Genomic DNA, 26,173 nt, shown 5'->3' with positions numbered 1-26,173 from the left:
ATTTTGTTTTCTGTCCTTGCATGAATGGCAGGTTAAGTTGTCGTTATGTCATATATTAAGCATTAATCAGTTAAATTAGACATTTAAACTTAAACCCTGTAAGAATCCTGGATATAGCTGTTGGACAGTTTTTTTTTGTATAGAGATCTCAGAAATGCTGTCTAACTCCTAACATTTGGTGTCTTATGTTACGGGGTGAAACCAGTTTTCTTGGGCACACAAATCCAAAATAATAAATGTGATTGCAAAATCGAATGCTTCTAACCGATAGAGTCACCTTACCTTGATACTTAACCTAAATCGATACGGTCATTAACATGGTTCTTCAATAATTATGCATAATACTTGTTGGATGTGCATTTGGTGTCCAGCTGATTAATTACGCCTTGATAGTTTCACACATCATCATCTGATCCAGGAAGGAATTTTCTGAATGACAGTCAAGTGGCGAACAGCTGTTGTGATGGGCTGTTGCATCGCATGAGCGTAGTGCTATAAAAATGGTGTTCGCGAGGATTGTCCAGAATATTTTGGTGTCATTCGTTATGCTGGTGAAGACCGTTGTGCCTGGAGCCACGTTCGATCTAATATCCCTAGCGAATTGATGTTGATCGTCTGTTGATTTACAGCAGGGTCTCGTTAGATGTAACAGAAAAGCCTCAAGTAATGTGTTCATGTTTTCAGATGTCTACTGTGTGCAGTTGTGTAGGCTAGACTATTGCGCAACACCCAACGCTATTCCTAATAATTATTCTGGATATAGTGACAACAAATCACATAGGCTAGTGGGCTTATTGACAGTATGATCTGGTAATGAAATAACATGATGCATAAGTGTTCCCATGTTACACCAGCAATTTTAAGCAATACAAGGCGCTTGAAGTGGCCTACTTGAATTTGAATGTGGAGCTGAGAAATTCAAGTACTGGGATAAGCCTACCTTGAAAACCAGACATTTCCTCAATTTGGTGCTGGAAAAGTCTTTCATTATTGTAGCCAATTTATCAGTTTTCCTGCTCCCTTATAATTGTCTGTGATTTAATTTTTTTAAATCAGTTTTTGTGAGGGATGTGGCCACTTTCGTTTGTTTTCCCCCGCTTCAATTGAAGAGTGTTGTGCTACTCTATTGCGATTAAAACCACATGCAGTTGTTTTGAGGTCGACAACATCAAATTCTGGCTTCGACTTTGTTTTCCATACAAATCCTTCCAATAGAAAGGAACCTGGTTTTTGGTTACTTTCTCATTATGAAAACAACGATGGTGAGATTAAAATGGTAAGATTCATGCTGCCACTATTATTCATGGGTTTATTATGTGTCCCTGCATCGGCCACATGGGCTACAGAAAAACCGTCAGGCAATGTCCATATTGTTCTCACATATTTTAGAATGTAATAATAATTTGAATATCAATTGGTGATGCACCGATGTGACATTTTTGGCCGATACTGATATCCGATATTTTCCTTGGCAAAAATCCCAGATACTGATACTTAATTATTTTGCGTCTTTTTATGCATTCTAGTACAGTTAAATAGTTAACACACACACACACACATGGACGCAGTGGTCTAAGGCACTGCATCTCAGTGCAAAAGGCGCCACTACAGTCCCTGGTTCGAATCCATGCTGTATCACTTCTGTCCGTGATTGGGAGTCCCATAGGGTGGCGCACAATTGGCCCAGCGTCGTCTAGGTTTGGCCGGGGTAGGCCGTCATTGTAAATAAGAATTTGTTCCTTACTGACTTGCCTAGTTAAATGAAAGTTACACACACACACACACACACACCACACTGGCAAGTTATTTTGTTGGCATTTACGTATGTCCCCATTACCAGTAAAACATCATCAAAACATATTTCTTTCACTTACTTGCTGTGTTGTTTTGTTCATTTGTTCAGTCGTTTCATTCTCAAACAGGAATTATATGGAACGCCGTTTGGGTCTTTGCATGTCAAAAAGAAAACAATGACCAGGAGAACACTATTTCATGTGTCAAATAAGCTTGTTGACCTATCAGGACCTGAATAGGACTGCATGTCACATAATAATTTAACGCGTTATCTTTTACATAGTTATTACACATTGATTACACTATCACTTGTACTTCATGTCACAATGATTCATCGACACGTATGCTATGGTGCTGGTAAAGTTGTCTCATGCACCTACAGTGCTGGTCATAAAAAAAAGCTAGCTTGCGCATGGATGCAAACAATGTTCCTCCCCAAAAATATAGCAAAGCGACAATCTGTTTCAGTTGCTATAGTTAGCTAGCTAACTATATAGCTAGGTGTCATCATCTACAATAACCCTAATTTATCAGACAGTTATTATTTGATTTAATGGTGGTCGGACACATCTATGTGAAGCTAGCCACAATAAGGATTAGCCACAACAGTGGACTTTCGGTTAGCCTTCAAAATAAGTGTGGCATAATTCTACTATTTGTATTCATTTGCAGCACTGTCAATGACATATACTTTTATTTTGAAGGCAAACTGCAAATTCCACTATTGTGCCTAATCCTTATTGTGGCTAGCTTCACAACACATAACCTGGTTCGGTCGAACCTCACTAGCTAGATGAAGCTAGCTGGCTGCTTGAAGTTCAATTTCAATAGCCGAACAACAAGTTAATAGCTAACCTAGCTAATACTTCAAGGATTCCTAAATCATTGCTAATAATAATGAAAATGACTGCAGTGTCTACTGGTCATTGTTTTCAGGCTGGTTTAATTGGTGCTATCTAGGTACCAAGCTAAAGCTAGCTATCCCAGAAGTTGCGGTCAAACAAATTATGCTTTATTACCAACGCGGTATTGTAAACACATCATTCGTGGCCAGTGTTTCCTTGTTTGCAGACTTTTTTGTACAGAGTTGACAGTGCTACTGTACCTTCTTTGACACGCAAAGACCCAATAGTATGTATGTCGTGAAGCTAATAGCAGTGACGCTATTACTGTGTAACTCCATTAGGGCAACATTTGAAAAATAGCGCACTTGGTAGTGTGTACCGGTGCTTGACCAGTCAGCGAAAGCCAACATCACCCAAGACGGAGAACGGTTGATTGTCAAGGGCATTGAATTCCATTATCTTGGCTTTAATGGATTTTGCCTTTGAATTGTCTTACTCTTTCAAATGACTGCTCGACTTGTTGACTGCCCAATCCACACAGCAGACATTGTGGGCTAGGTTAGGAATGCTGTGTCCTTGAACTGGACCTGCCAATGTCTCAATGAATCCTGCTTAATGGGGGAAAGGCCTATATTGTAGGTGGAGTTATGTTAATATATGCAAATGAATACACATTTATTCCTCTTAAGTACACATGTTGAACTACATGTAAATCCTTTTTATTTTTGTTTCAAATCATTTTGAAATGTTTATCCCAATGTCACACAATTGGCCCCATTATTTATAGAAAAACCTGTGTGCTCCTGTTTCTCCAGATTCCTCAGTGAGTCCAGTGAGGGCTATAGTGTGCCCATAGTTGAGATAATGTTAGCCTTTCACCTGATTTCAATGACCAGCCTGTTCCTCTACCAGACTGGAGTGGGACTCAGAGAGAGGAGAGAGAGAGAAACAGTCTGTAAGTGAGTGGGCTCTCCAGCTGAGGGAATTGAGATCAGCAGTTATTTAGAGTGCTGTGGAATCTGTTAGGCTTGATATAGACCTTAACTCCCTTAAGATGCTGGATATCATCTGATTGACAATGATACTTCACATCAACAGGGAAACAATGAATTAGCAGAATAACCACTAGAAATCATTAGATCACGGTCATGGCAGAAGGTGTGTTTTTTTGAGCTGTTTCATTGGAGCGTCCTTCCTTCCCCCTGACAAGCAGAGTTCAGTGTTGACACTGATGGATGGACACGTCCTGCGTCTTCCTGTTTTAGTCACACGCTCTATCAGGTGATTGGTCTGTGAGGTCAGACTCATGTCATGTGGGGGAGCGTTGATGTGGATACAGGGGTGGGTGGGTGTGTGTGTGTGTGTGTGTGAGAGCGTGTCAGCGGGTTTTCTCTCATGCTCATTCTCTTAAATTCCACTGTGGTTTTGATTCAGTTGTAGTGTTCATTTGGAGGGATTCCTTGGAAGCTGGCCTCAGGATGGGAAAACCCTGGGAGGTCTGATACACTGTAGGAGGAGGCCCATGTCAGGGTAGGGTGTTGGACCCACACAGTGATATGAAGAGTGAGGGAGATAAAGACCAAGTGAAAGAGGGGGAGAACAGAGTGAAACAGAGACGGAGAGGGAGCTAGCGAGGGCCAAGGTCACACCATGTCTTGTTTATGTCTTTCGTTCCTGTCTGTTCCTGTCTATAGTGAACCCTGCCTCTGAGGGATGTCCTGAGAGCATACTGGAACTGATAATGAACACGTAGCCCTGTATGGATACACAGCCAAGTCGGAGAGTAGGAGGAAGGCCCTGTCCTATCTGTAACTTCTAAGAACTCCTCTGTAACTCTTCTTAACACTCTCCCACATCAGTCTTTGGTATGTGGTATTCCTGAGAATGTTTATCAGGAATCATAAACATCACTGGCCTCAGCCATTTCTGCTGCCATGACAACCAGCTCAATGCTACCTTTGTTTACCAGTGAGTTATGAGCTAACCTGTGCCACCACTAGTCCAGTGGACTGGCACCACATGAACGGCAGAGCAGAACAGAAACTCACTTTCTCTGCCTCTGAAGCCAGCTGACAGGCCTATGTAAGGCTTCTATGCTCTAGACGTTGTTTGATGTGCCTGTGTGGCGGTGGCGGTAACAGAAATGGGTGGAACTGATGTGAGGTTTACATTTTCAGTAGAGTAGGGGGAACATGACTCAGTCCTAAGCCTTCTACGAGAGTGTAAACATATGTTCTGAGACCTTCTGGAAAAGTATAGAGTTTGGAGCTGGGAGATACAATAGTGATGGGAAAAATCCATACAGTTACATATCAGGATATTATTTTTGACAACAATGTATCGTTTTGGCAATATTATTTTTGCTCTAGTTGGCTGTACCTGCACCAAACTTTTTAGTTCATAGCTTGTTCTCCATCTTTTTAAATAAGGAGCCAATTTTGTTTTCAGCACTTATTTCCATGACTGATCAAAACTTGTTTTCTCATGGCTCCCTCTTGTTCCTCTGCAATACACATATGGTGAGCAATATATTTGGAACATCAAATCACAGTATCGAATCGCAATGCATATATGTAGAATCTTGAGTATCGTGATAATATTGTGTCTTGGCAATTCCAAGCCCTAAGGTATTGTGTGTAAGTGGTTGAGGCTTGTCACACTGTTGGAAGGTAGGCCCTCAGGCTGCAGTCATAATATTAGTAGGTTATAGTAGTGTTGAGTTTGGAGAATGTTTTATGTAGTGTAGGTGGAATGCCATGCTTATGATTGAGGTTGGCTGACACAAGCGGAGTACAGTGACTTCATATGTGCTCCCCTTTTCATACTGTCTGTCATATTGTTTATTCCACAGAGGTCATGTGCAGGAGAAGCTGTTATACAGAGATGCAATTTTGTCTGAAAAACATGTCATTCAGGTTCCCCTCTGTGACGAGTCACCTAATATATGGTTGTGCCCAAATGATTGTTGGGTGGGTCGTGATACGTCAGGGGCGGGGGTGTAAACAAGGTCCTAATGACAGGGTCTTGCACCATACAGTGAGAAATTCCCTTGTGTCTAACCCTTTTATCAGAAACACACACACACACACCCCAGTCCCGTGCCCTAATAGTAGTAGTAGCAGCATCAGTTGCAGCGTTGTATGTATGTTGTGTGCCGTGGACTAGAATGACAAGCCAAGCCACCTGGACTACCTTTATCTATTGTGGTGGTGCCATGTGCTTGTGCATGCGTGTACGTTTGTGTGTGTGTGTGCCACTGTATATATTCAACAAAGAGCCAGACTCTATTGAGCAACGCTAGTCTCTGTATCTGTTGGCTGTCAGTTGAACCGTTCAGCCCATGGCGTCTGGATAAAGGGAAGAGAAATGTCAAGTGCTCATATATCAGGAGAGAAAGTAAAACTAGCTGCAAGCGTGACTGAAAAGGGGGGAAAGATAAGGAACTTATAACAAGAATGTTCTTGTCCATAACATAGCTATCACTAAGTGTATCTGAGCTGTAGGGCAATTCCGCGGTAACGGAATTGTGCTGAGCCACTTAAATGTATTCCAAACAAAAACCATTGATTTCAAAGTTTTAACAAACCATACGTGCAACACAGCATTCCTTAAATGTACAAGGACCACTTTTTTACACAAAACATTTTACAAACACACATTTACTAGAAGAACTGTGCAGATGCAAAGTTTGGTAACAGAATTTTGGTAAAATCTCCCTCCGTTTTTTTTGTGTCCATGTTTTACAAAACAAAATATCTCCCGAATTAAGATTTAACAATGTCTGCAGAAAGAATGGGTGTCAGCTATGACATCACACCTTGAAAATCTCTTCGTTATTGAACTACAGTAAGTGAAGAGGATTTACACCTGGTAACGGAATTGCAGTAAAGGAATTTCATCATGGGTCCCTGATCTGTACTATACAGAAATGCATAATTATGGATATGAATGTCGTTCTCTTCATGGTGATGCATCCTACAGTAAATAGGGACACAAAGGTATAAATATCCAATATCCTTCTTTTCAGATTTGCATATTATTCTACACACTGGCTATTATTTTAATGAGCTCTGCCCCCAAACAAGACCATATTTGGTTGGTCCGGACCAAATCTGAACCAATCATATAGATGTCTGTTTCACAAGTTTGGAAAGCACAGTGGAGTACAGTTCAGTAGATTTCAGTACAGAACATGTATACTGCCATACAAAGGCAAAACACAGTTACTACGATTTCGGTCAAATCTTTCATCTGGGTGCCTCCCAAGTGGCGCAGCAGTCTAAGGCACTGCATCGCAGTGCTTGAGGCATCACTACAGACCGAGGTTCGATCCCTGGCTGTGTCACAACCGGCCATGACCGGGAGTCCCATAGGGTGGTGCACAATTGGCCCAGCGTCGTCTGGGTTAGAGGAGGGTTTGGCCGGAGTTCTAGCGACTCCTTGTGGCTGGCCATGTGCCTGCAGGCTGACTTTGGTCGTCCAACTGATGCGGCTGGCTTCTGGGTTCAGAGGGCGGGTGTTAAGAAGCGCGGTTTGGCGGGTCATGTTTCGGAGGACGCATGACTCGACCTTCGCCTCTCCCGAGCACGTTGGGGAGTTGTAGCGATGAGACAAGATCGCAATTGGATATCACGAAAAAGGGGGTCAAAAAATAATACAAAATAATCTTTCATCTGTTGTAATGACCAGATAAATGATCTGATAAATGTGGTATTTCGTTTCCTGACACGAGAACAAGCCAGTTGAACGGAATATATAATTTAGTATCAGAAATTGCTGTCTGTCAAAACAGAAAAATACTTAAGTCAAATTTTGCAGCAAAAAAACAAAATACAAAGTTACTGTGTTTTGCCTTTAGTGCAGTATAGTGTACTATACTTGTCTTTAATGTTCTGTACTGAACTATAATCTCCTTTTAATTTTTTTTATTGTGCTGTACTGCACTGTGCTGTCCAAACCTGGAACCCAACTGTGGTTTGTGACTAATATAATTTCCCATTATTGACATTTCAGTCAACTAGGAATGCACGATATATCAGTGAACATATGGGAATTGGCCGATATTAGCTAAAAATGCCAACATCGGTATCGGCTAGTGTCTAGTTTAACGCCCGATGTGAAAAACCGATGTCAAAGCTGACGTGCATACCTATATAACGTGATTACATGATGTAATGACGCCATGTAAAATTTTGCGCTATACGTGCAACACAGCATTCCTAATCTAGCCCACAAGGTCTGCTGTGTGGATCGAGCAGTCAAGCAGTCAATTTGAAAGTAACAAAATTTCAGCGAGACAACTCAAAAGGCCAAATCCATTAAAGCCAAGATAATGGAATTCATTGCCCTAGACAATCAACCGTTCTGTCTTGGGTGATGTTGGCTTTCGTCGACTGGTCGAGCACCGGTTAAAATTACCAAGTGTGCTATTTTTCCGATGTTGCCCCACCGGAGTTACACAGTAATAGCGTCACTGCTATTAGCTTCACAACATACATGCTATGGAACACCGTTTGGGTCTTTGCGTGTCAAAGATACCGTAGCACTGTCAAAGCTGTACAAAAAAGTCAGCAAACACCGGCCACGAACAATGTGTTTACAATAACGCATTGGTAATAAAGCATAATTTGTTTGACCGCAACTTCTGGGGTAGCTAGCTTTAGCTTGGTACCTAGCTAGCACCAATACAAATACAACCAGCCTCAAAACAAAGACCAGTTGACACTGCAGTCTTTTTCATTATTCTTAGCAATGATTTTAGGAATCCTTGTGAGTAAGTATTAGCTAGGTTGCCACTTGTTGTTCGCTTATTGAAATTGAACTTCAGTTCATGAAAATAAATAGCTAGCCAACTACTTAACCCTGTTGCCCAAAGCTAACGTTATAACAGCCAGCTAGCTTAATCTGGCTAGTGAGGCTCAACCGGACTGGGTTATGTGTTGTAAAGCTAGCCACAATAAGGATTAGGCACAATAGTGGAGTTTGGGGTTTGCCTTCAAAATAAAAGTATGTCATTGACAGTGATGCAAATGAATACAAATCGTAGTATTATGCCACACCTTTATTTTGAAGGCTAACCTCAAACCACTATTGTGGCTAATCCTTATTGTGGCTAGCTTCACATAGATGGGTCCGACCACCATTAAATCAAATAAGAACTGTCTTAAATTTATTTAGAAATTATAAATTGTTTGAACATTGAACATGGCTTGCATCCATGAGCAAGCTAGCTAACCTTTTTTAATGACCAGCACTGTAGGTGCGCAAGACAACTTTACCAGCATCATAGTATACGTATCGATGAATTGTTGTGACATATGAAATACGAGTGATAGTGTAATCGATGTGTAATAACTACGTAAAAAATTAATGAACGCTTAAAATTATTATGTGACATGCAGTCAATTTCAGGTCCTGATTGGTCAGCAAACTTATTTGACTCGCCAAATAGTGGTAAATATTAAAAGACCCAAAAGGCGTTCCCTAGAAATCCTGGTTGAGAATGAAACGACTGAACAACGAAACAACATAGCAAGTAAGTGAAAGAAATAGGTTTATTTTTTTGGATTATGTTTTACTGTTTTTACTGGGGACATATGTAAATGCCAACAAAATAACTTATTTTTTTGTGTGTAACTTATTATTTAGCTAAGCAAGTCCGTTAAGAACAAATTATTTTTTACAATGACTGCCTACCCCGGCCAAACCCGAAAGACGCTGGGCCAATTGTGCGCTGCCCTATGGGACTCCCAATCACGGCCGGATGTCATACAGCCTGGATTCGAACCAGGGACTGTAGTGACACCTCTTGCACTGAGATGCAGTGCCTTAGACCGCTGTGTGTGTGTGTGTGTTAACTATTTAACTGTATTAGAATGCTTTAAAGGCTGTTAAAATTTTAAGTATCGGTATCGGGTTTTTTGGCAAGGAAAATATTGGATATCGGTATCGGCCAAAAATGTCACATTGGTGCATCACTAGTAAAAACACGAACTAATTGATAGGTTTACCTTTACTTGTTACTTCTGTGAATTCCATTATACTTCCTCCTCATAAGGGAGAGAAATTAGAAACTATCTTAAGGATATGTGTGTTTTTGGTAATGGAATTTCAGCAGAAAAAATGTCTCAAACTAAATATGTGTTGGTAATACTCAACATTGTTTTTCCAAATACCTTTCTTAAGACTTTCTGGTAGATGTTTTCTAAGACCCTGTTTCCATCTGTTTGACCAGAAGTCAAGGGGGGGTGAAATGGTAGAAACATGTATATATGCCTTAATAAAATAAGGAATAAAAAGACCCAACTTTCATTTGACATCCTCCTATGAACTTTACATGTTGATGCTCTTGGTTCCTTTTTTACATGGAAATGACCTGTATTCAATGCTCAGCTCTTCAGTGTTGATTGCTATTGAAAACATGACATCCGCAAGGCCTACACATACACCCTAGTTCTCATTATTGTAAAAAAGAAAAAAAACAATAAAAAAGCTTTGAGTTTGCTAAGCTAATTTGGGTAAGGAGGACATAATTCCTGCTTTGGTGGGATGGGAACTGTGTCTGAGTTTAACCTCCTTTCCAGTAAATCTCAAGTGTGACACTGGATTGTCTGAAGAGGTTAGGGATAGAATTGGCTCTCCATAGCACCTTTAGCATCGGGCAGCCTTAAGAGGATGAGGTGTGTGCACGTTCAAGGCTTGCTTCTCCTGTCACATGAGTGTGAGTCAGAGAGGTTGTTTTTTCCCTCACGCTTTGTAAACATTATAAATATTGCTGCGTAACCCACAATGATTCTGGTGTTCTTGGTGTTGCTGCTGTTGTCTATTCTAAGCTGTTGACAAGAACTATACAGGACTCGGGTGAACATCAAAGCCATTTAGGTGATTTACTAGTCCTGTCCTGAAGGGTATACAGGAGGTACTGTATGAACTTACCTCCTCACTGCACTTTACTTACTACTGCTTTCTTTACAATGATAAGAGGCTATAGGAGTCAGCTTTGACTAAGCGTTAGCACCTCTGGAAGGTTGGCACCAAAGCTGAAAACATGACACTAGCAGTTTCTATAACTTTTGGTCATATTTCATTCTCGTAACCTTAACTTGTGTTTTTGTCTACCTTGTTTTTCATTTTTTTGGGTTACGTTTTAAAAATCAGACTACTTTATATCAACATTGTCCTCATCGCTCTGATCTGGATACAGCCTGTTAGAATCAGCTAAAATGGCCCTCCAGACTCAACCCTGTGTGTGTGTGGAATTATTGTGCTATTTTTTATTTTTACAATTAGAAAAATTAATAAAATTCCAGGGGAATTCACAAAGCAGCTGCCAGCAACGGTTTGGGTCAGTTTGTTCCTTTCAGATTGTTAAGCATTGCTGCTGTACCTCAATTCCACCCCGCAAACTTTGCATTTCCTTCTCATTTAACTTCTAAAGTACTGCCATACAGGACCTGTCTGCTGTCGCTTGCCTTTCTCTGCCATTTCTCCAGCTGTTAACGACGATGACTTAGTGGTGGCGAGTTAACAAAATAACTGACTCCTCGACTGCACGTCGACTCCCATTTTTCAGAGTGTCATAATTCAATTCCCTTAGGAATCGACTCCTAAGATTCAGCATTTTTAGAACGGAGGAGACTGATTTAGTTGCTGTACTTCCAAGAACACAAACACTTCCAACTTTCATAGCGAGCTAGCGAGGGACGGGGAGAGAGAGAGGGGAAGAGCACAGTATAAGCAGGTCAGCCACCAGGCAGACTGAGTCTGAACCGTGTACTAGGCCTATCTACCGGCAATAAAAAGCTGTATCTCTCAATAAAAAGCTGTATCTCGTCTTGTATCCTTCGCAAATTCACAAAAGTATCCTAAAGTTTGCCTCGTCCTCTCTGGTTTTATTTAAATGTATCTTCTAGTTAGGCTATTTCATGGAAAATGTTTTGATGACTGCATTGTGATTTTTAAAGGGAAATGTAAAAAATGTTCAACTTCATATTCGTCATCTCCAGCCCGACATCGACATACTGTATGAAAATGGTGCATGTCTATGTTTTGTTGAAAAAAAGATAGAGGAAGAGAAGTGTTTCCAATGACGACATCAGTGTGCATCGTGATTTTAACTAGAGGTTGACCGAATATGATTTTTCAATGCCGGTACCGATTATTGGAGGACCAAAAAAAGCCGATACCAATTAATCGGACAATTTAACATTTATTTTTTATTTTTTTTATTCATTTGTAATAATGACAAATACAATAGTGAATGAACACTTATTTTAACTTAATACATAATAAAAATCAATTTAGCCTCAAATAAATAATGAAACATGTTCAATTTGGTTTAAATAATGCAAAAACAAAGTGTTGGAGAAGTAAAAGTGCAATATGTGCCATGTAAAAAAGCTAACGACTGAGTTCCTTGCTCAGAACATGAGAACATATGAAAGTTGGGGGTTTGTTGTAGTTATAGTATTTATAGGACTATTTCTCTCTACCATTTGTATTTCATGTACCTTTGACTATTGGATGTTCTTATAGGCACTTTAGTATTGCCAGTGTAACAGTATAGCTTCCGTGCCTCTCCTCTTCCCTACCTGGGCTCGAACCAGGAACACATCGACAACAGCCACCCTCGAAGCAGCGTTACCCATGCAGAGCAAGGGGAACAACTACTCCAACTCTCAGAGCGAGTGACGTTTGAAACGTTATTAGCGCACACCCCGCTAACTAGCTAGCCATTTCACATCGGTTACACCAGCCATTAGGCTGATAGGCTTGAAGTCATAAACAGCGCTATGCTTGCGAAGAGCTGCTGGCAAATGCAGGAAAGTGCTGTTTGAATGAATGCTTACGAGCCTGCTGCTGCCTACCATCGCTCAGTCAGACTGCTCTATCAAATCATAGACTTAATTATAACATAATACACAGAATTACGAGCCTTTGGTCATTAATATGGTCCAATCCGAAAACTATAATTTCGAAAACAAAACGTTTATTATTTCAGTTTAATACCGAACCGTTTGGTATTTTATCTAACGGGTGGCATCCATAAGTCTAAATATTCTTGTTACATTCAAATCAAATATCAAATCAAATTTTATTTGTCACATACACATGGTTAGCAGATGTTAATGCGAGTGTAGCGAAATGCTTGTGCTTCTAGCTCCGACAATGCAGTAATAACCAACAAGTAATCTAACTAACAATTCCAAAACTACTGTCTTATACACAGTGTAAGGGGATAAAGAATATGTACATAATGATATATGAATGAGTGATGGTACAGAGCAGCATAGGCAGGATACAGTAGATGGTATCGAGTACAGTATATACATGAGGTGAGTATGTAAACAAAGTGGCATAGTTAAAGTGGCTAGTGATACATGTATTACATAAGGATGCAGTCGATGATATAGAGTACAGTATATACGTATGCATATGAGATGAATAATGTAGGGTAAGTAACATTATATAAGGTAGCATTGTTTAAAGTGGCTAGTGATATATTTACATCATTTCCCATCAATTCCCATTATTAAAGTGGCTGGAGTTGAGTCAGTGTCAGTGTGTTGGCAGCAGCCACTCAATGTTAGTGGTGGCTGTTTAACAGTCTGATGGCCTTGAGATAGAAGCTGTTTTTCAGTCTCTCGATCCCAGCTTTGATGCACCTGTACTGACCTTGCCTTCTGGATGATAGCGGGGTGAACAGGCAGTGGCTCGGGTGGTTGATGTCCTTGATGATCTTTATGGCCTTCCAGTAACATCGGGTGGTGTAGGTGTCCTGGAGGGCAGGTAGTTTGTCCCCGGTGATGCGTTGTGCAGACCTCACTACCCTCTGGAGAGCCTTACGGTTGAGGGCGGAGCAGTTGCCGTACCAGGCGGTGATACAGCCCGCCAGGATGCTCTCGATTGTGCATCTGTAGAAGTTTGTGAGTGCTTTTGGTGACAAACCTAATTTCTTCAGCCTCCTGAGGTTGAAGAGGCGCTGCTGCGCCTTCTTCACAATGCTGTCTGTGTGTGGACCAATTCAGTTTGTCTGTGATGTGTATGCCGAGGAACTTAAAACTTGCTACCCTCTCCACTACTGTTCCATCGATGTGGATAGGGAGGTGTTCCCTCTGCTGTTTTCTGAAGTCCACAATCATCTCCTTAGTTTTGTTGACGTTGAGTGTGAGGTTATTTTCCTGACACCACACTCCGAGGGCCCTCACCTCCTCCCTGTAGGCCGTCTCGTCGTTGTTGGTAATCAAGCCTACCACTGTTGTGTCGTCCGAAAACTTGATGATTGAGTTGGAGGCGTGCGTGGCCACGCAGTCGTGGGTGAACAGGGAGTACAGGAGAGGGCTCAGAACACACCCTTGTGGGGCCCCAGTGTTGAGGATCAGCGGGGTGGAGATGTTGTTGCCTACCCTTTGCACAACCTTCAATGTTATGTCATAATTAGGTAATATTCTGGAAAATTAGTTTGCAATGAGCCAGGCGGCCCAAACTGTTGCATATACCCTGACTCTGTGTGCATTGAACGCAAGAGAAGTGACACAATTTCACCTGGTTAATATTGCCTGCTAACCTGGATTTATTTTAGCTAAATATGCAGTTTTAAAAACATACACTTCTGTGTATTGATTTTTTTTAAAAGGCATTGGTGTTTATGGTTAGTTAGTCGTGCAACAATTGTTTTTTTTTCACAAATGCGCTTTTGTTAAATCATCCCCCAGCGTTGCATTGATTATATGTCACCAAAACGGCATAGCAGTCAGACAGACGTCGTTTGTCCTCGTCTTGTTGTGTCCCGTGTATATGTGTGTGTGTATATATATATATATATATAACTTTCTTCACGTACCTTTTTATATATATATTTTATTTTCCATAAACTCATCTTCAAAACCCCCCTGCAACCCGCCTCACCAATTTATATTTAAAAAAAAAAAGAAAGTATTATTTACCTCAAGTCTGTAATCTTCCATAGAAGCTTGACAGAAGCTAGTTAGCTTGTTTACTGGCTAATCGTTAATATTCAGCTAAGCACGGTTTGTGGTCATCAGCTATCCTTTAGCTCAAATCTATCGCCAGTTTTGCTCGGACCGGAAAATACCGGACCTATTTTTCTCTCCATGTCCCCGGATTTCAACAGCAAGCTCTGGACATTTATACATGGATCTTGCAGCTAGCTAGCTGCGTGACTACCGGCTTATGTTGATTCCAGAGCAAACATCAATTATTCCGGAACTCAAGAGTTCCATCAGTCACTCCTGGGCTACAATCACCTATCCGGACCCGTTTTACTGCCAACGCGGAGCCCCACCGGGCCTTCACAACTGGACTACCGACGTAATCTGCCCGAGGGAGTTATCCAGCTGGCTCTTCCATCGCGACGTTACCTGAACGCCCATCTGCGGTCCGCTAATTGTTAGGTCTATTCAAATAGCAGAGAATAAGACAGCTATCTGACAATTTTTTTATTTTTTTCTTGGGCCTCTCTATATATTTTTTGCGAATTGGATTGATCCCCTCTACCACACGGAACCCAACTAATCCTACCGACGGAAACGCACGAGGTGGCTAAAAACAGACCTCCATCCTATGCTAGCTTGCTACCGATGGCCCGGCTAGCTGTCTGAATCGCCGTGACCCCAACTAACCTCACTACTCACTGTACCATTTTGATCACTCGACTAAGCATTCCTCTCCTTAATGTCAATATTCCTTGTCCATTGCTGTTCTGGTTAGTGTTTATAGGCTTATTTCACTGTAGAGCCTCTAGTCCTGCTCACTATACCTTATCCAACCTATTAGTTCCACCACCCACACATGCCATGACATCTCCTGGTCATTGAAAATAAGAATGTGTTCTTAACTGACTTGCCTAGTTAAATAAAGGTATAAAAAAATATATATTTTTAAATTGGCTCCCAAAATTACCGATTTCCGGTTGTTATAAAAACTTGAAATCAGCCCTAATTAATCGGCCATTGTCTAATGATCGGTTGATGTTACTGGAAACACTTATCTTCCTCGTTATCTTTTTGACTACAAAACATAGAAACGCACTATTTTCACATGCTGATGTTTGGGTGGTGCTGGAAATTATGAATATGAAGTTGAACATTTCAGAAATGTGCCTTTTTTAAAATTTTGTGGGGAAAAAAATATTTTTGGTTGGAGCTTCTTAAGGATTCAAATTGAATTGAAACGTTCACACCCCTAGCATTTGTGTGTGGTTCCCAGCACTACAGGGTCATGTAAAGGGCAGAGGGGTAGAATACTGACACATCTCACCCTTGGGCCTTGAGCATGCGCAGTGTGTGTGTGAAGGGGAATGTTTTTTGGTTTGGCAATGGCATATGGTACTCCTATCTATTAATTACACGCACACATCCATAGTGTGTCAGGTTGGGAGGGTGCTACAAGCTTTGTGTCTATGGGTCACAAGTGGGCAGACTAGGAGACCACCTTGCTGCTCAGTCAGTGATTCACTCCTCCACCTGTCCATCTCATCTGTGTTCCTTTCCTCCTATTCCCCCCATTACATTCCCCCTCCAACCATAAGCTACACACACACACACACACACACACACACACACACACACACACACACACACACGTGTTCCATGCCTAGGAGTGCTGGATAACAGTACACACACATGCTCTCTCTCTCTCTTCACATAGAGGGTAAATTATGCAAATCAACATATGGTCCAGAGTGCTCTCTGTAGGGAGACGTTAGCCCCTCAGTGAAAGAGGTCTGCTCTCTGATAACTCATAGTGCTGATAACTGTATACTGCCTACACACACACTCTGCTTCCTCTCAATCACATTTTCTAGAGTTGCATAGTTCTAAGCCTCTCAGAACCTAACCGGGATACTTGTCTGCCTGCTTAATGGGGGCTACATGTTTCCCCATGTGATTGTACATCACACTTGTGTTGGAGGGAGAATCTACTCATGCCTTTTCATTTACAGTGTTAATTAACACTAAGTGAGAACAATATTTTTTGTAAACAACATTTTGGCGTTATAAGGTTGGTAGCGACATGGAAAATTGTTGTGGAAATCTGTTGCAGCTCAGGACTATTACAAAATCCATAATGCAATGCTCGTTCTATGGGCTGGATGACTAGCAAACATGGCTACACACAATAATAACAAAGACAATATCAGCATGGACCGTAGATAGTTAGCTGTAAAATCCCCTAAATAAACGGCATTATCAAGGATTATTTAGGAGTCTACAATCTCACCGTGTTAAACCTGCAGATCGATGTGCCTTACAGAGTGGAGTCTAACATTCGCAATGGCAGATATACTTTTGAGGAGACGGGAAACGTTGGCCATGCTACGTCAATGGACCACACAGTGCCTTCTGGGCGATTTCTGGGACAAGGAGCACTCTCCTTCAAGGAGTGAATGGGAATCTATTGGGCGCTAGCTCAAAAACCCAACATTAGCACGAATTTCGGCAACAAAAAGTAGACCATCAAAAATCCAATAAAAATGGGTGAGCCTTTCCTTTTAAGGTTGAATCTGTCCCATGGGGATTGTTGTTCCCTTCACTTCCTGTACTGGGTCTGGTGTAGTTCCCTTCCCAGCATGCTCTGCATTGACTGATGGCCATCTGTGTGTGTTTGTGTGCATGCTTGTATGAATAGGTTTCTCAGATGTTTGTGAGTGGGTGTAAGTATATAGGTATGACTTTAAACTAACTAGACCGCTAGCTGTGTCTATGTATTTAGTCCAGGTGCTGAGTGAGTGCTCCCTCGAGTTGATGGCTAACTCTGTTGGGAAAGTGAGGGAGAGCTTGGAAAGCGATGGAGAGGGAGGAGGGATTATTAGTTCTCCTCCACTTCTGAGGGAGATGTGGTTCAGCTGCTGTACAGTGGAAATATGAGGCACTTAGAGGGCTGTAAAAGAGCGAGGGAGGGAAAGGGGGGGGGGGGGTGGTTAAGAGGGCTGTAAACTTTTTTTGCTTTCTGGATCAACTCTTCAGTCTGGCTGGGGTCAGTGCAGGGGAATTGACACAGCTTTAGAAGAGTAGCACAGAGAGAAGATGATGTGTGTGACTGGAGGACACTACTCCTAATAGTAGAGGTCTTCATCCTCCAGACAGTCTGGGTTGTCATGGAAGCTGTCTGAACTAGCCTAATCTGAAGATAAACTACCCAGAGTGAATTGCAGCGAGATGCAGGATATGCTGGTCTTATCTTTGTCACAGTCACATGGTTGTCTCCTTGCATGAAATGTCACACATGCACACATTTATGCAGGTGTGTTCATGTGTGTCATGAAATACATTGAGGCTCCTGTGTCTGGTTTGTGGGGGGTGATTACTACGGGAATGCTCAATTTTACAAGGGTGGTGGAGCGTGTGTGTGTGTGTGTGTGTGTGTGTGTGGGAGGGGGGGTTGACCTGACCCTACCCTACCCTAGGCCATGTCATCATCAGTGTCACATCACATGACCTGTTGTGTAGCCTACATTGCCGCCATGCAGACACATACATGCACACGTCCCCACCCCCTAATATGTGTCTCAGTTTGAGCCTTAATCGGTCTGTCATGTTGTAGTGTAACAGGAGCTGTCCCATTAGATTTGAAGCATAGTAGGATGGGGGTCATAGTGATGCTACATGACACTGACACCATTCACTGTAGGTATTTGGTATTTTCTAAATACATAGTACATGCACACACACACAAACACACACATCGTGATGTTATTTTCAGGCCTTAGTCATTACTTCCAGTCAGCGCTACTAGTGCTAGCAGGGCTTTGAGTCACACTGAAGCTGTTTTCCTAGAGCGGAAGATCAACTATGAGTAGCCTTTTTGTCTCTGAGTGTTTTTAACAGAACTTCCTTCCCCTGTGGTGTCCATAATGGAACACAGGCTTCTATATTGACTGAGTGCTTTAGGTCATCCCAGTTGAATTCACTAAATCACCTTGGAACAGTAGGCAGGAGTGGAGAGGAGCTAATCTGAACACAGTGGCTAATTGTTATTATGGCCTCAGCTGATATCCATGTTGTTATTTGCTGCTGGGAGCTAGTACAGGAATTATTGTGTTAGCCTGTAGGCTTTGGATAGCTTGGCTGAACTGGGTTGTGTGGAGGGGAGGTCCTGGGCCAGGGAGAGAGACACCTAGTGGCACTAGTATATAACTACAGGTGATATCTGTCTTCCTATTCTTTCTCTCTCAGACCTGTCGAGGAATCGTTTGGCGGAGGTCCCCTTAGAGGTGTGTCACCTGGTTGCCTTGGAAATGCTGAACCTCTATCACAACTGTATCAAGACCATTCCTGACACCATCATCAACCTACAGTCACTCACCTCCTTAAACCTCAGGTAAGACTTGAACCTACAGTTAACAGGTGACTGTGTTGAGTGAGAAGCACATTTTGTTTTCAATGATAGAAAGAAAATGTTGGCGTTGCTGAATATCAGTGGTTTATCCTTAGTTGTTTGCACAGTTATCCCTATAAAGGTGGCAGTATTGGTTCAGAGAAGCGTTAAATATATTAGATGTCAGTTGATATTTGATAAGCATCACAGAAGGTTGGCAGTAGTCTGATTGGACCAGGGCTTGTTTAGACTCAGGTGTTTGATCCCAACTGTTTCCCAGGGCAGACACGCTTGTTAGGCTTCACGCATCACAGACGCCTCTCAATGGGATGATGTCACCGCTTCTAACCTCATGGCACGACCACAGAGCAATAGCATATCGTGTCTCTGTGTTTGTGCAATACGCTCAGATCACATATTGGAATGATGCACGACACTACTTGTTTCATTTTATCTCTCTCCACTCCTGCTCATCTAGCAATCGAGAGACAGAGAGAGACATAGAGAAAGAGTGGGAGAGACAAAGTGAGAGATGGGGGAGGAAGATGGTAGAGAGAGACAGAAGGGGAGTGCGAAAGAGAGACCGAGAGAGATGGGGAGAAGGTCATCATATCAGTGCTAGCCTGGTTCTTTACTGCCTGCTGTACGCATCATCAACCTGAGACCGACTCTGTACTCTCTGTCTCTAATCTCTTCCTCTGTGCTCACACCACCGTGCAACTGAGGGAGATTCATTAGTCATATCTCTGACAGACACACACAGAAGACCAAACCTACACACATGCATGTGGTGTTGCGGCCATATCATTTAAGCTGAGTTAATAAATTGATTCATTGAATTTAAGCTGAGTTAATAAGTGATTCATTGAATCAGTTATACAAATGCTAGATCTGAAGGGGAAGGATGTGAAATACCCTCGGTGGAGCGTAGCTGATGTAGGTTAACGTGAGTCTGTGGCGAGGCGTGTGTCTGAGTATAATGTGATGTGAGCACCCCAGTGACCGCACCAGGGTATGTGTTTTACACCACTAGACAGGAATGTTATCAGACGCCATGGAGACACTGGCAGATAATCTCATTTGAATTTGTGGCTTTTCATATTGCTGTCAAAACAGGAAATAGACAATGTTCTCCATGTCTGCACCAGGAACACATGAAAAGGAAGGCTTTATTTTTAGGATCGTTCTGTTCCTGGCCTGCATCATGGTGGAAAGAGGATAAAGGCTCTTTGTTGTCTAGATAGAACTTTGGCAGTTGTGGAATAAAATGTCTTATTTTGAAGTTGATGGGATGGAGGCTGTTTAGAGCTGTCAGCTGTTGTTGTCATTGAGTTTGCTGATTTGTTTTGCTGCTTTTGTTCTGTTAGCTTTTATTTAGGCAGGCAGCTTTTACTGTGACTATTGGCCTGCTCGCTTGTTACTCTATTGTGTTAGCTTGTGCTGCTGTGCAGTGTAGTGGTTTTCAGATCGACACACTAGCCACTTGAAATATAAAAAGCTATGCTTAATGTGAGTGTTCACAGAACAATAACATCTAACATATACCAGACAACACATTGTTTCATGGAGGGAGGGAGTCAGGAGCCAAGGTCATGAATGCCTTCTGCCTACTATGGGCCTGTTGTGTATCTGGAGCTGAAAGGTCGTTTCCATAGCAGAGAGAAAGGCCTGCCCTCCCTGGTATATGGAAAGATAAAACACAGAGAAAGACTATAAGGAAACAGAAAAGGGGAGAGAGAGGTTCAATAAGGAGCGTGAGACGGATTACCAGGAAGTGTACTCAAAGCATGTGCTGACCAGCTGGCGGGTGTCTTCACTGACATGTTCAACCTCTCCCTGACCCAGTCTGTAATACCTACATGTTTCAAGCAGACCACCATAGTCCCTGTGCCCAAGGAAGCAAAGGTAACCTGCCTAAATGATTACCGCCCCGTAGCACTCACGTCAGTTGCCATGAAGTGCTTTGAAAGGCTGGTCAAGGACACTCTGTGGATGCAGATGTGACGGGCTGCCCCGAGGTGGCAACAACACGTCTGCCACGCTGATCCTCAGCACAGGGGCCCCTCAGGGGTGAGTACTTAGTCCTGTACTCCCTGTTCACCCACGACTGCGTGGCCAAACACGACTCCAACACATCATTTACTACCCAACAGTGGTAGGCCTGATGCCTGATCACTGACAACGATTAGACCACCTATAGGAGGAGGTCAGAGAACTGGCAGTGTGGTGCCAGCACAACAATATCTCCCTCAATGTTAGCAAGACAAAGGAGCTGATCGTGGACTACATGAAAAGGCGGCCGAACAGGCCCCCATTAACATCAACGCGGCTGTAGTGGAGCGGGTCGAGAGTTTTTCAAGTTCCTTGGTGTCCACATCACCAAAGTACTATCATGGTCCAGACACCCCAAGACAGACGTGAAGAGGGCACGACAACACCCTTTCCCCCTCAGGAGAGATTTGGCATGGGTCCCCAGATCCTTAAAGTTCTACAGCTGCACCATCGTGACCGGTTGCATCACCACCTGGTATGGCAACTGCTCGGCATCTGACCGTAAGGTGCTACAGAGGGTAGTGCGAACAGCCCAGTACATCACTGGGGCAAAGCTTCCTGCCATCCAGGACCTATATACTAGGCGGTGTCAGAGGAAAACCCATAAAATTGTAGACTCCAGTCACCCAAGTTATAGACTGTTTTGTCTGCTTCCGCACAGCAAGCGATACCGGAGCGCCAAGTCTAAGACCAAAAGGCTCCTTAACAGCTTCTACCCCCAAGCCATACGACTCCTGAACAATTAATCAAATGGCCAATGGACTATTTACATTGACCCCCCCCCCCCCCCCCCCCTATTTGTTTTGTCCACTGCTGCTACTCGCTGTTTATTATCTATGCATAGTCACTTCACCCCTACCTACTGTACATGTACAAATTACCTCAACTAACCTGTACCCCTGCACACTGACTCACTACCGCTACCCCCTGTACAGTTGAAGTCAGAAGTTTACATACACCTTAGCCAAATACATTTCAACTCAGTTGGGATGGTGTTCTTCGGCTTGCAAGCCTCCCCCTTTTTCCTCCAAACATAACAATGGTCATTATGGCCAAACAGTTATATTTTTGTTTCATCAGACCAGAGTACATTTCTCCAAAAAGTACGATCTTTGTCCCCATGTGCAGTTGCAAACCACAGTCTGGCTTTTGTATGGCGGTTTTGGAGCAGTGGCTTCTTCCTTGCTGAGCGGCCTTTCAGGTTATGTCGATATAGGACCTGTTTCCTCCAGCATCTTCACAAGGTCCTTTGCTGCTGTTCTGGGATTGATTTGCACTTTTTACACCAAAGTACATTAATTTCTAGGAGACAGAACACGTCTCCTTCCTGAGCGGTATGACGGCTACGTGGTCCCATGGTGTTTATACTTGCGTACTATTGTTTGTACAGATGAACGTTGTACCTTCAGGCGTTTGGAAATTGCTTCCAAGGATGAACAAGACTTGTGGAGGTCCACAATTTTTTTATGAGGTCTTGGCTGATTTCTTTTGATTTTCCCATGATGTCAAGCAAAGAGGCACTGAGTTTGAAGGTAGGCCTTGAAATACATCCACAGGTACACCTCCAATTGACTCAAATGATGTCAATTAGCCTATCAGAATCTTCTAAAGCCTTGACATAATTTTCTGTAATTTTCCAAGCTGATTAAAGGCACAGTCAACTTAGTGTATGTAAAGTTCTGACCCACTAGAATTGTGATAGTGAATTTTATAAGTGAAATAATCTGTCTGTTAACAATTGTTGGAAAAATTACGTGTCATGCACAAAGTAGATGTCCTAACCGATTTACACTTAGCAACTATAGTTTTGGCATGTAAACTTCCGACTTCAACTGTATATAGCCTCATTATTGTTATTTTCTGTTACTTTTTATTCTTTATTACTTTGATTTATTTGGTAAATAAGCATTTCACGGTAAGGTCTAAAGTTGTTGTGTTCAGCGCATGTGACAGTTTGATTTGAGAGTGAGTGTCAGTAAGGAGAGGGGGAGAGGGAGCGGGTCTATAAGGAGAGGGAGCGGGTCTATAAGGAGAGGGAGCGGGTCTATAAGGAGAGGGAGCGGGTCTATAAGGAGAGGGAGCGGGTCTATAAGGAGAGGGAGCGGGTCTATAAGGAGAGGGAGCGGGTCTATAAGGAGAGGGAGCGGGTCTATAAGGAGAGAGAGAGAGAGAGAGAGCAGGTCAATAAGGAGAGGGAGAAAGAGCAGGTCAATAAGGAGAGGGAGAAAGAGCAGGTCAATAAGGAGAGGGAGAAAGAGCAGGTCAATAAGGAGAGGGAGAAAGAGCAGGTCAATAAGGAGAGGGAGAAAGAGCAGGTCAATAAGGCGAGGGAGAAAGAGCAGGTCTCTAAGGAGAGAGAGCAGGTCTATAAGGAGAGGGAGAAAGAGAGCGGGTCTATAAGGAGAGGGAGAAATAGCAGGTCTATAAGGAGAGGGAGAAAGAGCAGGTCTATAAGGAGAGGGAGAAAGAGCAGGTCTATAAGGAGAGGGAGAACGAGAGCGGGTCTATAAGGAGAGGGGGAGAGAGAGCGGGTCTATAAGGAGAGGGAGTGGGTCTATATGGAGAGGGAGAAAGAGAGCAGGTCTATATGGAGAGGGAGAAAGAGATCGGGTCTATATGGAGAGGGAGAGAGAGAGCGGGTCTATAAGGAGAGCGGGTCTATATGGAGAGGGAGAAAGAGAGCGGGTCTATATGGAGAGGGAGAAAGAGAGCGGGTCTATATGGAGAGGGAGAAAGAGAGCGGGTCTATAAGGAGAGGGAGAAAGAGAGCGGGTCTATATGGAGAGGTAGAAAGAGCAGGTCAATAAGGAGAGAGAGAACGAGAGCAGGTCAATAAGGAGAGAGAACGAGAGCGGGTCTATAAGGAGAGGGGGAGAGAGAGCGGGTCTATAAGGAGAGGGAGAAAGAGAGCGGTTCAATAAGGAGAGGGAGAGCGAGAGGCGGTCAATTCGGAGGAGGAGGAAGAGGGAGACGGTCAATATGGGGAGGGGGTCAATCGGGAGACGGTTAGGGGGTCAATAAGGAGAGGGAGACGGTCAATATGGGGAGGGGGTCAATACATAGATGGAAGGGGTCAGTAAGGAAAGGGGGAGGGGGTCAGTAAGTGTCAATAAGGAGAGGGAGGAAGGGGGAGAGGGTCAATACGGAGAGGGGGAGGGGGTCAATAAGGAGAGGTAGAAAGGGGGAGTGGGTCCATACGGGGAGGGGGTCAATACGGGGAGAGGGAGGGAGATGGTCAATACGGGGAGAGGGAGGGAGATGGTCAATACGGGGAGAGGGAGGGAGATGGTCAATACGGGGAGAGGGAGGGAGATGGTCAATACGGGGAGGGGGAGGGAGATGGTCAATACAGGGGGTGGGGGAGGGAGATGGTCAATACGGGGAGTGGGGGAGGGAGAGCGTCAATACGGGGAGAGAGCCAATACGGGGAGAGGGGGGGAGATGGTCAATACGGGGAGAGGGGGGAGATGGTCAATACGGGGGGGAGAGGGTCAATACGGGGAGAGGGGGAGAGATGGTCAATACGGGGAGAGGGGGGAGATGGTCAATACGGGGGGGAGAGGGTCAATACGGGGAGAGGGGGGGAGAGGGTCAATGCGGGGGGAGAGGGTCAATAAGGAGAGGGAGGAAGGGGGAGGGGGTCAATACGGGGAGGAAGGGGCAGAGGGTCAATACGGAGTGGGGGAGGGGATCAAATTGGGGAGAGTGGGGGAGGGGGTCAATACGGGGAGAGGGTCAATACAGGGAGAGGGGGGGAGATGGTCAATAAGGGGAGAGGGGGGGAGAGGGTCAATACGGGGAGAGGGAGGGAGAGGGTCAATACGGGGAGAGGGTCAATACGGGGAGAGGGGGGGAGATGGTCAATACGGGGAGAGGGGGGGAAGTTGGTAGAGGGGGGGAGAGGGTCAATACGGGGAGAGGGTCAATACGGGGAGAGGGGGGAGATGGTCAATACGGGGAGAGGGGGGGAGTTGGTCAATACGGGGGGAGAGGGTCAATACGGTGAGAGGGGGGGAGAGGGTCAATACGGGGGGAGAGGGTGAGATGGTCAATGGGGGGAGATGGAGGGAGAGGGTCAATACGGGGGGAGAGGGTCAATACGGTGAGAGGGGGGGAGAGGGTCAATACGGGGGGAGAGGGTGAGATGGTCAATGGGGGGAGAGGAGGGGAGAGGGTCAATAAGGAGAGGGAGGAAGGGGGAGAGGGTCAATACAGAGAGGGGGAAGGGGGTCAGTAAGGGGAGAGGGTCAATACAGAGAGGGGGAGGGGGTCAGTAAGGAGAGAGGGTCAATAAGGAGAGGTAGAAAGGGGGAGTGGGTACATACTCTAGTCCATACTCCATACTCTACTCTCTAGTCACCCCCAAAACAAATTCTTTCTTTGGCCGCCTCTCCTTCCAGTTCTCTGCTGCCAATGACTGGAACGAACTACAAAAATCTCTGAAACTGGAAACACTTATCTCCCTCACTAGCTTTAAGCACCAACTGTCAGAGCAGCTCACAGATTACTGCACCTGTACATAGCCCACCTATAATTTAGCCCAAACAACTACCTCTTTCCCTACTGTATTTTATTTATTTATTTATTTTGCTCCTTTGCACCCCCATTATTTTTATTTCTACTTTGCACATTCTCCCATTGCAAATCTACCATTCCAGTGTTTTACTTGCTATATTGTAGGAGGGGGTCAATACGGAGTGGGGGAGGGAGAGGGTCAATACGGCGAGAGGGGGGGAGATGGTCAATACGGGGAGAGGGGGGGAGATGGTCAATACGGGGAGAGGGGGGGAGATGGTCAATACGGGGAGAGGGGGGGGGAGAGGGTCAATACGGGGAGAGGGGGGGGAGAGGGTCAATACAGGGAGAGGGGGGGAGAGGGTCAATACGGGGAGAGGGAGGGAGAGGGTCAATACGGGGGGAGAGGGTCAATACGGGGAAAGGGTCAATACGGGGAGAGGGGGGAGAGGGTCAATACTGGGAGAGGGTCAATACGGGGAGAGGGTCAATACAGGGGAGAGGGTCAATACGGGGAGAGGGTCAATACGGGGAGAGGGTGGGAGAGGGTCAATACGGGGGGAGAGGGTCAATACGGGGAGAGGGTGGGAGAGGGTCAATACGGGGAGAGGGTCAGTACGGGGAGAGGG

The 26,173-nt window shown here is 44.0% G+C and overlaps 1 protein-coding gene across 8 annotated transcripts in view; it reads left to right on the top strand.

Annotated features, from left to right (window-relative positions):
• The window catches only part of LOC110520347 (leucine-rich repeat and calponin homology domain-containing protein 1), a 104,577-nt gene that overhangs the window by 25,019 nt on the left and 53,385 nt on the right, over window positions 1-26,173 (top strand). For all 8 annotated transcript variants that reach the window (XM_090230130.1, XM_021597606.3, XM_090230129.1 and 5 more), the window contains exon 2: window positions 18,836-18,980. In XM_090230130.1, the coding sequence (XP_090086256.1) occupies window positions 18,836-18,980 (145 nt within the window). The remainder of the gene's footprint in view (window positions 1-18,835; window positions 18,981-26,173) is intronic.

The sequence above is a fragment of the Oncorhynchus mykiss genome, chromosome 3 (assembly GCF_057628025.1).
Source record: "Oncorhynchus mykiss isolate SJ-2025 chromosome 3, ASM5762802v1, whole genome shotgun sequence".
NCBI lineage: Eukaryota > Metazoa > Chordata > Actinopteri > Salmoniformes > Salmonidae > Oncorhynchus > Oncorhynchus mykiss.
This window is presented reverse-complemented; position numbering and strand designations above follow the sequence as displayed.